The 12,376-nt window shown below is 51.4% G+C and overlaps 1 protein-coding gene and 1 long non-coding RNA gene across 10 annotated transcripts in view; one reads left to right on the top strand and one right to left on the bottom strand.

Annotated features, from left to right (window-relative positions):
* LOC123786576 (uncharacterized) overlaps nt 1-7,693 on the bottom strand; it is a 39,386-nt gene extending 31,693 nt beyond the window's left edge. The window contains exons 1-2 of one of the 2 annotated variants that reach the window (XR_006778000.2): nt 7,522-7,693; nt 1,789-1,947 (exon numbers count right to left, since the gene is read on the bottom strand). This is a non-coding gene — a long non-coding RNA (uncharacterized LOC123786576). Of the gene's footprint in view, nt 1-1,788; nt 1,948-2,603; nt 2,783-7,521 lie in introns of those variants that run through there. The other variant, XR_015726903.1, reaches the window with a different exon arrangement.
* Nucleotides 2,247-12,376, top strand: part of AMPD3 (adenosine monophosphate deaminase 3) — a 45,571-nt gene continuing 35,441 nt past the window's right edge. The window contains exon 1 of one of the 8 annotated variants that reach the window (XM_045788866.2): nt 2,247-2,369. Coding sequence is in view for 2 of the 8 variants with exons in the window: in XM_087868041.1 (XP_087724167.1) it covers nt 3,789-3,837 (49 nt within the window). In the remaining 6 variants the exon portion in view is untranslated. Of the gene's footprint in view, nt 2,370-2,494; nt 2,564-2,793; nt 2,914-3,310; nt 3,488-3,553; nt 3,838-6,413; nt 6,979-7,678; nt 7,922-12,376 lie in introns of those variants that run through there. The other 7 variants (XM_045788868.2, XM_045788864.2, XM_045788867.2 and 4 more) reach the window with 7 other exon arrangements.

Here is a 12,376-nt window from a genome sequence, read left to right as displayed (position 1 = left end):
GCCGCCCTGACTGGAATACAAACTGGGAGCTGGGAGCAGTGGGGCTGCACATGAAACTTGTCCGCTGCCTCACTCATTCACAAATCACAAGCTCCTTATTGTAACTGAAGTTGGAAGACCACACAATACTACAGGGTGTCAATAATACGGCTCATTTGAACACAATCTTAAAATACTAGAATCTTTACAATACTTTGTAATGAAATGTGGAATGAGACTATGAAATCCTTTACGTTACTCAAAGGTTTACTGATTAACCCAAGGCAAAGAACTTAAGCACTGTGGAATTTAAAGATGAGTTTAACAAAAGGACCAAGGATTCCAAATTTGCTGACCTCTGATGTGCTGGCTTGTGATTGTCACGGATGCGTGTGTATGCATACACACACATTCACACCCAGTGTATCCCTTAGAGAAAGGTGATATTTTCGCAATGAATATAATTGTGTTTTAAAAGAATCATGTTATAGGGAAAGACTTTTGAAAACTGATGTTTGGAACTGTTTCCATTATCATGTGATTTTAATGCCAAAATAAGTGTGTCATTGTCACCTATATAGACTGTGCTACTGGGTGTTGTATGTAAGTGATGAATCACTGAATTCTACTCCTGAAACCAATATGGTGGTCTACGTTAACTCACTGGGATTTAAGTAAAAATTTGAAAAGAAAAAAAGTAAAATAGAATATAAATGTAGTCACTAAATGCGGGTCCTGGCTAGTGCACTGGTTAAGTGTCCAACTCTTGGTTTTGGCTGGGGGTTGTGATTTCTGGGTTGTGAAACCTGCTTGGTTTCTTTCTCCCTCTCCCTCTGCCCACCCCCTCAAATAAATAAACAAACAAACAAATAAATAAATAAGTCTTAAAAAAAATAGACTATGCTAGCTATAGTCTTCATAATTAAGAAGAAATACACTTTTCAATCCACTTTACAATCTTCCAAACGAAGAGTTTCAAGAGTTTAAAAATATCCCATCGATGGGGCGCCTGGGTGGCACAGCGGTTAAGCGTCTGCCTTCGGCTCAGGGCGTGATCCCGGCGTTATGGGATCGAGCCCCACATCAGGCTCCTCTGCTGTGAGCCTGCTTCTTCCTCTCCCACTCCCCCTGCTTGTGTTCCCTCTCTCGCTGGCTATCTCTGTCTCTGTCAAATAAATAAATAAAATCTTAAAAAAAAAAAAATCCCATCGTTAAAAATATTCACAAAAGTATCTGATGAAAACATCATGAGAACGTGGGTTTCACGGACAAAGAAGAGCTTTCTGGTGGAATTTCACATTTGCAAAATTGGTAGATGGGATTTAAACGAGAATTATGATTTATTAAGTGTAGTCAAAGATAGAATTCTCCCATTTGGGTCTACTTATCTTTGTGAGATATCTTTTTTTGGAGGGGTGGCAACAACAGCCATTAGGACTAAGTATTGACATTAACTGAACTTAAAAGCATACTTTGTAGTTTCATAAAATATTAAACTAAGATTTATTAAAACCATTTTTAATCATGTTGCTCTCCCTAAACAGATTTTTGCAAATAACTTTAAAGTGAAAGGAAAAAGGTATATTGTACCATTCATTAACAATGAAGTATTGTCTTTACCATATCCTTTGACATCAGCTTTAGGTATGCTTTATAATATGTAATATATGAATACAATTGCATGTGCATATCATTTATAAGTAGGTAGATTGCAAATACCAGGCTGTGAGGTAGAAGGAATAAAATGGTGCTTAGAGGAAGCCACTATGCAACAGCAGCTGGCACAGGGAAGACACAGTGGGTACTCACTAATGACTGGTTCCATTTCCTCCCTTGGTGACACATTTCACGTGAGAGATGAAAAGGAGAGAGTCAAGGATGGCTCCCCAGTACGGCCTGGAGTGGGAGGTGGTGCTATCCATCATTAAGACTGGAAACACAGGAGCAGCAGCAGCTTCTGGCACGTTCCTGGAAGGAAATTAGGAGTTTGAGTTTGGGACTACAAACCTCCAGTGGAGACGGACCCCAGGAAGCTGGATACACCACCTGCAGCTCTAGGACGTCCTGGGTTGGATGTGAGTTCAAAAGTCATCGGCAGGCAGGAGGTCGTTGAAACCACAAGACTGGGTAGGCCCGCAGAGTGACAGAGGAGACAGGCTGCGGTGGGACCTGGGGGAACACCACCATGGAAAAGCCCAGCCTTGGAGGGTGAGAAGGTGGAGTCACCAAGGTATGCAGGAGATTTGGAGAGATAGGAGCAGGCGCCAAGTGCGGAAACTTTCGTGCTCCCAGCGATCCAGAAAGGAAGGCGTGGTCAGCAGGCTCGAAGGCTGGGGAGAGGCGCGTAAGGGGCTACAAGGCACCGGCTGGATCGCTGGATCAACTAGGAGGTCGGTCGGGACTTGGAGGGGCGGGTGTATAAGCTGGAGAGCCGGAGGTGGGAGCAGGAGTGAGTATGGGGGTGTGAGCGCGCGTGTGTGTGCGTGCGTCTGTGTGTGTGCGCGTGCTGGGAGGGGCAGGAAGGTGATCCAAGGGACCAGGCTGACGCCCGGCTGATGCCTGCCGGTCCCTTCAGCCACACGGAGTAAGTCACCTGTGTGGGGGCCGTGACCCCAGACTCTCACCTTGGGAAACGTCCTGGCGAGGGAGGTGGCTCGGGCAAGTCGGAACACCCGGGCAAGCGCTCTCGGGCCCGGCGGGTGGCCGCGGAGGCGAGTTCCGAGGAGCCGGGCTGGAGGCTGACCCCGGGCTGCGGCGGGCGCGCTTCCGGCCGGCGGGGGGACAGGGCGGCCGCCGCGCCCCTGGCGCTCTCAAGTTTCCTGTTGGCAGCGCCGCCGGGGCGCCTCAGGTAGCGGCGGGCAGGCCTGCGCGGCTGCGGCGGCCCGGCCCGCGCCCCTCTGCTGCCCGCTCGTCGCCTCTCCGCTCCGCGCGCAGGTAGGGCTCCGACCGGGGCGGCGCGCGGCTGGCGGGCTTCTTCCGTGCGGAGGCGGCTCTCCTCCTCCCGCGGGGTCGGCCGGGGGCCTCGGGGAGGCCGGGGTGCGGGCGCTCGGGCGCCGCCGCGCTGTGCCGGCAGAACGCTCGGTCCCCGCCCCCGCCGCGGGCTGCACGGCCGGCTCCCGGTGAGCCGGCCGGGGGCGCGGCCTGGCCCGAGTCCGGCCCCGGCCCCGGCTGGCTGCGGTGCCGGGCAGCCCCTCCGCGGTGCTTGCCGTGCGCCCTGCGCCGCGCCGCCAACTGCCCTCCAGCCCCGCGGGCCGCCCCCTTCGGGCCCACGGCAGGGCCCCGGCCCCGGAACCCGATGAGTGCGCGCGATGCTGCGCTGCTGACCTTGGGCCCGCGCCCCGCGGCCCCGCTGCCCAGGACGCGAGCCGGAGCCCCCGGAGGTCGAACCTCGACTCTGGGTTTCCCAGGCCACCCTGGCGGCGGCGCCAACCCCGGACTGAGCCCTGCCCGGGCCCTTGCCTGCGCTCCTGCCCTGTCTCTGCGGTGGCCTGGGGTCCAGAGACCTCAGGTGAGCCAGCCTCATCTCAGCTCCCTGGCGGCCTACACTGGATTCGCGAGGGTTAGAGAAATTCAAGGGACCCGGGACATGCTGCCACTTAAGCTGCCGGACAAGTTTCCAGGTGTTTGACGACCAGCTGGATGCCCGCTGCTGGGATGGGCTTCCACCTAAAGGCCGGGGGATGGACAGAATGACAGAGTGTGGGTTCATTTGAGGCCTTCATCCTTACCCCTTTGGCTCTCTCCCAGCATGGGAGGTGTCCTGGCCTCTGGAAGTCTGCTTTCTGCGCTTGAACTTCCTGGTAGCTGCTATGCCAGTGGAGCTCCTAATGGCTCGCGCAGCTGGCAGAGGCCTCTGGGGTAAGTTTTGAGAGACCCTGGAGTAGGAGAGGCATGCTAACTACAGTGTCATTTCCCCACACTGTTAGGTACTTGTATGTGTCTGGAAGCTTGGGGGTGAAAAATTAGCAAAGGAGCCAGGTGAAGCTGGAAGGAAGGAATTTTAGCATGGCCCTGAGCCCGTGTTGGCTCTCCCCCTTCAGGTGGTGACCAACAATTGGCCAGCTTCAGGGAGAAGCTGATGGTGGCTGGAGCCCTCATGGGAGAAATTCCTCCCCTGGCTGTGAAGCATCAGTGCTGAGTGGTAGTTGAGCTACTAAGCCAGGAAGACAGAGCCCCTGTCAGCTCTCACCTCTCCAAGTGCTGGCAGCAGGCTTGGAGCAAGAAGCCTGGGCTGAAACTCAGAGGGGCTGGCTTGCTGTGAAGTCGATGGAACCGGGCTGCCCTGTCTCAGAATCATGGAGTTTGCCTGGGTGGGTTCCCGGAAGACTCTTGGACCTTTTAGCCCCACCCTTGGCACACCCTTAGTCCTTCCGAGATCCTAGATGACGGATGGGTAGCTTTCAGCCAGGTCAAAAAGTTCTTTGAGAGATGAGGCCTGTTTTTCTTGTCTGGACACTAGGTGAATAACTCTTCAAATGGCCTCAAAATCAATCCCAGATCTTAAAAATATCATGGGCAGATAAAATATAGCCTTGCGATTAAGCAGGGAGATACCTTTTCTCCCCTAAAGCTCGTTGGCCTTCCTGGTTCTTCCCCCAAATATATTAATCTCTTTGATCTTCTGAGTGCTGGCTGCATATCTCGGAGAGGAGACCTTGTCTTTGGGCTTTGATATGTAAGGGGCTAGGGCATAGAAAGATGGGCTCGTGGTTGGAACACTGGCCATGCAAAGTCAGCAAGAAATAGCATCATAGAGGAGAAGGCTATTTCTCCTGATCTGGTTTCACATTTAAACACGGTTTCCTTCTCTTTGCTCCCAAAGAGGAGCTTGAGAGAGTGCCTGGCACATAATAGTGCTCCGTAAGTAATATTGAATAAAAGGGTTCAGTGTCTAGATGAAACTGCATGTTCGGTTTCCTAGTTGGACTGCCTCTTCTACCTCATATCATGATGAGAATAATGTTGATAAATAATACTTATAAAGCATGTATGCTGTGGCAGGTACTATTCTAAGCCTATTCTAGTATATTTACCATGCTAACTAATTTAATTGCCATGACAACCTATGAGGTTGGTACCGTTATTATCCCCATTTTATAGGGAATAAAACCAAGCCAGAGAAATTGAGTAACTTGCTCAAGGTCATGCAACTAAGTTGCAGAACAGCATTCAACCCTAGCTAGTCTGGCTTGAGCCTATACCCTTAACCATGTACGGTACTGACTCTTGGGGTTGCCATATAGATAGATTAACCACTTAACTCATTCACTCATTCAATGAATATTTATTAATACCTCCTGCATTCTAGGTGTGGGGATGTAATAATAGTGAATGACGTGAGCAAGGTCTGTCATGGAGCTGATAGTTAGCAGGTGAAGCCCCTTTGTCCAACTCCTGTGAGAGTCATGCATGCTTCAGAGAGATGAGAAGGAAAAAGTGAACCCTTAGAGGCAAACCCAAAGCATCCTTTCAGAGGAAGGGAGAGTAGTATCTTTCTCAGTGAGACATAATTTGATTCCAGCCTTTCCAGTCCTGGAGTTTGGAAGGGGTCCTTAAGTGGTAAAAGTGGATGCAGCCAGTCTCCCGGGCAGGAGATGCAGGTCCTGGGCCTGGTTATCACACATTGTCTTCATTGTTGTTCAAAAAAGGAAATAAGGCTTTGAGCTTGGGACCACAGCTCCGTGGCCCAAGGAGACTTCTAGGTTCTGAAGAGCAGTGACATGTTAGACTCAAGATGGGCTTGTGAGGTCATGAGCGAAGTTCGCCCTCCCAAGACAGAGTCACAGTCTCTGTGACCTCCTAAACTGCCACTGTTCTGGAGCCTCTTCTATCTTTTTGGCTCTAGCCGGACCCTTGGCCATTGTCCCAACCTGTATTATCTTAGGTTGGCTGCTGCCCGTCTGTGTCCGGACCTGATGGAGTGGGTCTCACATCCATACCTGGGCCTCAGGAAGACAGCTTTCTCTGTGTTGGAAAATGAAGGCTCAGGTGGAAGGCATTTTCCAAAGCCTGTGCCATGGATATTAATAGGTCTTTTTCCCTATGGTGGCAGTGGTCAGAGGGTCAAATAAGTGTGTTGGGCTAGACAAAGTCAAACAGCTTTCTTTACTAAAGGACTTTCTGGTGTTTAGAATTTGCTAGTAGAAATTGTGCGTGAATCCCCATAAGGGATTATGGTACACAGTATTTCCAAGCCTTCTGACCTTATACATTCTACAGACTACACTTTGGAAAGTGCTTGTCAAACCGAGGCTACGCATGGTCCGGTTACAGGTGCAGAATAGAATTCCCTCAACTGGATCCAGGTAGATTCTCAGATGCATGGGCTAGGATGCTCCCACTGCAGCCCCCCTTGTGCCTCCCCCTCCCCAAAATATGTCAGCAGAAGGAATCACTTGCCCCTCCTCCCTTCTGGCAGAACAGTACTGAGGACCTGGACCTTTCCCCCCTACGCTCTAAGTTCGTTTAATTATTTAATGAATAAATATTACCCTCCCTCTAGGTTACTTGTAACTTGCTGATGGCACTGTTTATGAAACAGCTGTGAGGACAGGTGGGCTGTAATCTCTGGGTTAGCTAAAGCCCAGCAGCAGCCCCAGGATCATGTGTCCACCCTGTAATCCCGCTCTGCACACACAGGAATCATTATGTGGGCTCAGGAAGGCACAATCTCACGATTGGACATGAGGAGGTGACTCAGGCCCAAGTCAGGGCTAGAGCTAGCCTCCTGGTAAACAACTGACCCGTCCTTTCTGGGCTCTTGTCCCCAGGATTTCAACAGCATCACAGAAATAGCCATTTTGCTCACGGTTATTTCCCAGACCCACACCATTTGTCTAAGTCACTGCGTCGGTTCTGAGCCTGGCTTTCAGAGCACTGCCCCCGCGGCTCACTGGAGGCAGCGCCGCGTCCCCAGGGAGAGCAGCAGCTGCGGGGGCTGGGGGTCGAGCGCAGGAGGCTCCTCAGAGCTGGAGGCCCACGTGGGCATCAAGAGCGGCAGTAAGAGGAGGATGGGGTGGGTGGGCTCGGGTGGGGCAGGAGGGCAGCCTTCTGTTCTGGGGTGTGTGCGCGCACTCACGCCCTCGAGCTCTGGTAGAGCCAGTCAGGCTCCCCAGTCACCTGCCATGTCAGCCTCTGTCCGGGAAGAAAGGAGGGAGAGGGACAAGGCCTGCCAGCTTTCCCTCCTAAGCCTGCTCCTGAACCGAGGAGTCTCCTCCCCCCAGTCTCTGTCCTTCCTGGGAAAGGAGGGAGCAGCTCACAGTCCTTGGCTCTTTCAGAGGAGGAGGGGAGGGAGGAACTCTATGGGCACCTGGGCTCAGCGCCTCCCCTGTCAGTCCCGGGGTGCCTTCAGGGAGGTTGCTCTGGGGGCCCTTCTGAGGGAAGGCAGGGCAAGTTGTGCCGCAGACAATCCCCCTGGTAAACCGAACCTGCTTGCCAGGCTGGGCCTGAGGTGGAGTTCAAATGGAAGCGGCCAAGGTGATGGTATGGCCGTCCGGGCTCGGCTGCCAGGGGTCTGGTCGTTAGAGGGAAGCTCTGGCTTACCTTCTGCGCGCTCAGGAAGGCTGAATGTACTGTTGGGTTGGGCGGCGCGGCCTTCGTGGCTTTGCCCTGGAGAGGGCTGTGGACGCGGCCGGACGCTGCATTCGGCACACAGCAGCTGTGGGTAGTTGGCATTACCTGGGTCCTTTAGGACCCTTGGAAATTTTCCACTTACATTTCATATTCATGGAAGAATTTCCAGCCCAGACGTTTCCTGCTGTTGCTCAAGGCTGCTCACAGATATGCAAAGCAGAGACCTCCCACCCCAGCAGCGCAGGCAGGACCCAGTGAGCCGCGCTCACACTGAATCAGCTCAGCCTCGGGGCGTACACTGCCCATGGCCTGAGCGTGTCCCGGTGTGGCATCCTCAGATCAGCCATGGAGACTCCAGCACCAGGCTCAGGTCTGTGTCATGGGTTCTGACGGTGGGAGTCTGGCAAGAGCAAGGAACAGCTTCATTTGTGTTGGGAGGGGATTTAAGCAGTACTGTGCTTCCTTTCCGGAGGGGTTATGGGGCCATGAAAAGCTACTGTTTGTGGAAACTGGTGGCATTTTGTAGCTTTCTAACTTTGGGACACTTGTTCAAGCCCATCAGAGGGTGTCGTGTGTAACAACGAGATAAGCTATACCCTAGCCGATTGAATTCACAGTTAAGCCTCCCAAGCCGGCTGGCTTCAGCTGACAAACGGTGGGCCAACGGTCGAAAGGCAGGCTTGAAGAAGCAGCTGGAGCTGAGGCTTGGCTTGGCATCGACAGAGCTGGCTCTCCTGGGCATGCCTGCCCTGCCAGGTGTCCCTAGGTCTGAGAAGAGAGACGAGCTGTGGAGGGAGGGGTTGGCAGGTGGGAGTTGTCTGCCAAGGATGTCCAGAAGACAGGGGCGTAACAGGCTGCTAAGGCCCCCTGACGTGGCCCACCCCCAACTGGGTTACTTGGTCCTACTAAGGTATGGAATGAAGTCTCCCCCACTCAGTGAAGACACTGGTAGTAATTCTGGAGGAGGTTGGTATGGGTTCCACAACAAAAGGGATCTAGATGGGGAAATGCTACTTTACGATCCTGTCCTCAGACCTTTGATGTGTCTTGGGAATCTGGGGTGAGGAACTCAGGATGTAGCATCTCCCCAATAATTGACCACAAGACCTGTTTCACCAGCAACGAGCATCCACTTTTCATGGGACCCACTTTGGAAAAGGCTGATTTAAACTATTTAAAGAAAAAGGAAGATCTTTTGTAGAAAGATGCATCCAGGAAAGTATAGTTAGTTGACTTCAGCAAGGTAAAAATGCTTCACGGAAAGACATGGCAAGATCTGACATAAGAGCCCTCAGACACAAAGGACCCCCCCACCCCATGCCCATTTCTGAGGAGGCCTGGTGGGCTGTGGCTGGTTGGGGCCTGGGTGTGTTTGTAGGGTTAGGGCTAGGGTAGGAAGGTGGAGGTGGGCAGTTTCTGTCCAGGGCAAGAGCTAACACAGGCTGGCCTGTCTCTGATGTGGGTTAGGTGGGAGAAGACCCTAATGACCAAAACTGGGGATGTAGAAGTCCAAATGTTTTTCCTAACCCTAACCCTTTCTTTTAAAAAAACTCTTTAGTCTATTTTTTTTCCCATCTTCTTTGTGTTTGTTAAATGACATTATAACAGCATTAGGGGCACCTGGGTGGCTTAGTCGGTTCAGCCTCTGACTCTTGGTTTTGGCTCGGGTCATGATCTCAGGGTCCTGGAATCAAGCCCCATATCAGGCTCCTTGCTCAGAGGGGAGTCTGCTTCTCCCTCTCCCTCTGCCCCTTCCCCCCCTCGTGCACTCTCTCTAAAATAAATAAGTAAATCTTTTAAAACATGACATTATAACAACATTAATGATCAAAACCGGATACCGCCTCACACACAGGCAGTCCTGCCATCTGGTCATTTGAGCGTCTCTCTTGCTGCCCTGATCCTTAAGGGGGTGCGTTTTTGTATCACTGTAATCAAAGCATGGGTAAGTATGTATTAATTTTTTCATTTACTGTCATTTCACAGTATTTTTTATGTGATTGCACTGTCCTCATAATTATAATTTTGGTTGCTTAACTTTTTTTTCATGTGAGTGTGGATGTCTTTTTTTTTTTTTTTTTGACATTTTAAAGCTATGTATAAATAGCGCAGGTAAACATCTTTGTGCTTTCCCTTCCTTCAGATTCTTTTCTTAGAAGCCATTTCTGGAAGTGGGTTTACTCTGTCAAATGGTATGGATGCTTTGTGGCATTGGCTGCCCCTTGCCTGGGGCCTGTTTGATGTCTACTTCGGGGATGCCCTGTGAGGTTTTGGCATGCGGTACTTGCCCTGCAGCCTTAGGGTTGGGGGGACAGGGGTCCAGCTTTGTTCTCACCTAACAGCTCCTCCTGGTTCTAGTTCTTTGTCTTCCTCTCCATTTCTCTCTGTCACCTTCCTCTCCAAGCCCCGTTCTGATGGTTTCCAGCTTCCCCTTCTGTCTGCTATCAGGATGTGGACATCTTCACAGTTAGCTGTGGTCCTCTTCCTCTGTGCAGGTCAGGCCTTTGCTATCTTGCTCTCTGCTGCTACAGACCAGCACAGCTGTGTGCCAACTTCCTTCCTCCTAGCAGTGCCCTCCCACTGAACCCCCTGGAGGGGAGAGAGGCCTAGGGAAGGCATGGTCCTGCGGGTGGAGGGAAGGAGGAAATTGGTTTCATAAACAAGGGGTCCACAGATGTACTTTGACAGGTGTTACTAGCCTGCTTTCTTCCTTCCTGTCTGTGTCATGAATTAGGCCAATGGGCCGCAGAGAAGACCAGAGCAGCAAGCCTCCCTGGGCACTGGAAACCTCTCTGGTACCTAGAAATTACAGCACTTAGAGCTGAGAGGGCCTTGGAGACTGCTTCGTCTCCTCCATTTATGTCACAGAGGAGAAAACTAGGGGGCACAGAGAGTGACTGTCCTAAGGTTGCTCAGCGAGCCCCTCCTCCCCCATAATTGCTTCCTCTCCTGGCCATACAGCGACTGGGCCCTGCCTTACCTTCATCCTCATCTCTCGGCTGACTAAACCATCTCTCTCTTTAAATCTTCCTCAAATAAACTGTGGTAATAAGTAGACAGGACACTCTTTGTCCAGGGCCGCTCCTAGTGAAGCTTGGTCGTTGACAGGATGTAGTAGTCACCCATTCCATAAATGTGATGCCGGGGACAATGAGGAGACCTCCCTGACCCCCAGATGGACAAAGAGAAGCACCACGGTGCAGTGGTTGAGAGGACAGACGTGGGAACCAGGTGCCTGGGTTCAAATCCCTGAGCAGAGGTTCAGAGAGAAAAGGGGCAGGGGGGCCAGAGGCTCAGAACAGCACAAGTCTCTGCCCACTTAATAAAAGTGTGACCCGGGCACATTAGCTCTCTGTGCCTTCACTTTCTCATCTGTAAAATGTGAATAACAGGATTAACTGAGTGAATAAGTAGAAAGGGCTTGGCAGAGTGTACCTAATAAGTCCTATATGAATGTTGAAAGAAAGACAGACAGATGGAAAGAAAAGAAAGGAACCAACCAGGTATTTAGGCCGACTACTGATAGTAAGGAAGCAGTATGAAGAGAGGTGGATGGGGCAAGCTTCTTTGAGGAAGTGAGTTTTCAGCTGGGCTGTGAAAAGTAAAGAGTATCCCAGCCTCCAGACCTTTCTTTTATTTGCCATGTCTTGTTCAAAGTTCCAGAAAGTCTGGGAGATGGTAGAACCGTGGTGGTAGACTCCTTTTCAGAGAAAGGCCTTCTTTTATGTGAGGAAGAACGAAGCTTTGGATTCCCCAGAGCCCTGTGGTCATCTTTAGGCTAGTCATTAGACCTTTGGGCTTTAGTCCTCCCCTCTGTGCAGTGGGCAGTGAGGTTTGGTCATGGCTGTATCGCCGGATAGTCTGCAGGATGGGGGCCTAAACTTTCCTCCCCCATCCCTGTCATGGAAACAAAGCCAGGAAAGGTGGGACTGCCCACGTGCTGCGGGTTCCCTGAGTTCTGGAAAAGAGCAGCACAGTTAGACAGTTCATTCTTGGACTTCTGAATTTGCTTTCTCAGGAAATGTGAGTGGCACTACACTCTTCACATCCAGTGACTTATGGAGCTAGGTTTTTTTTTTTTTTTTTTTAGATTTATTTTTTTATTTAAGAGAGAGAGAGCACGCGTGCGCACTGGGGGGAGAGGGGCAGAGGGAGAAGGAGAGAGAATCTTTTTTTTTTTTTTTTAAAGATTTTTATTTATTTATTCAACAGAGATAGAGACAGCCAGCGAGAGAGGGAACACAAGCAGGGGGAGTGGGAGAGGAAGAAGCAGGCTCCCAGCGGAGAAGCCCGATGTGGGGCTCGATCCCGTAACGCCGGGGTCACACCCTGAGCCGAAGGCAGACGCTTAACCGCTGTGCCACCCAGGCGCCCCAAGGAGAGAGGATCTTTTTTTTTTTTTTTTAAAGATTTTATTTATTTATTTAACAGAGATAGCCAGCGAGAGAGGAAACACAAGCACGGAGAGTGGGAGAGGAAGAAGCAGGCTCACAGCAGAGTAACCTGATGTGGGGCTCGATCCCATAACGCCGGGATCACGCCCTGAGCTGAAGGCAGGCGCTTAACCGCTGTGCCACCCAGACGCCCCAGGAGAGAGGATCTTAAGCAGACTCCATGCTAAGGCATAGAGCCCAATTCAGGGCTTGATCTCAAGACCCCGAAGTCATGACCTGAGCCAAAAACCAAGGCTTGGAAGCTCCTCCAGCTGCGTCACCCGGGCGCCCCGTGGAGCTAGTTTTAAAAATTGGCCTGCTGGGTTTGTTCTGGGGGAGTTCCTGAGTAAGACAGTTGACCCCAAGGGCCAGGCCCTTAGTTTAGTACCTTC

Source organism: Ursus americanus, chromosome 16, assembly GCF_024610735.1.
Source record: "Ursus americanus isolate L20-20 chromosome 16, mUrsAme1.1.p, whole genome shotgun sequence".
In the NCBI taxonomy this organism is placed as follows: Eukaryota; Metazoa; Chordata; class Mammalia; order Carnivora; family Ursidae; genus Ursus; species Ursus americanus.
The sequence above is the reverse complement of the archived record's forward strand: the minus strand, read 5'-3'. Positions and strand labels throughout refer to the sequence as shown.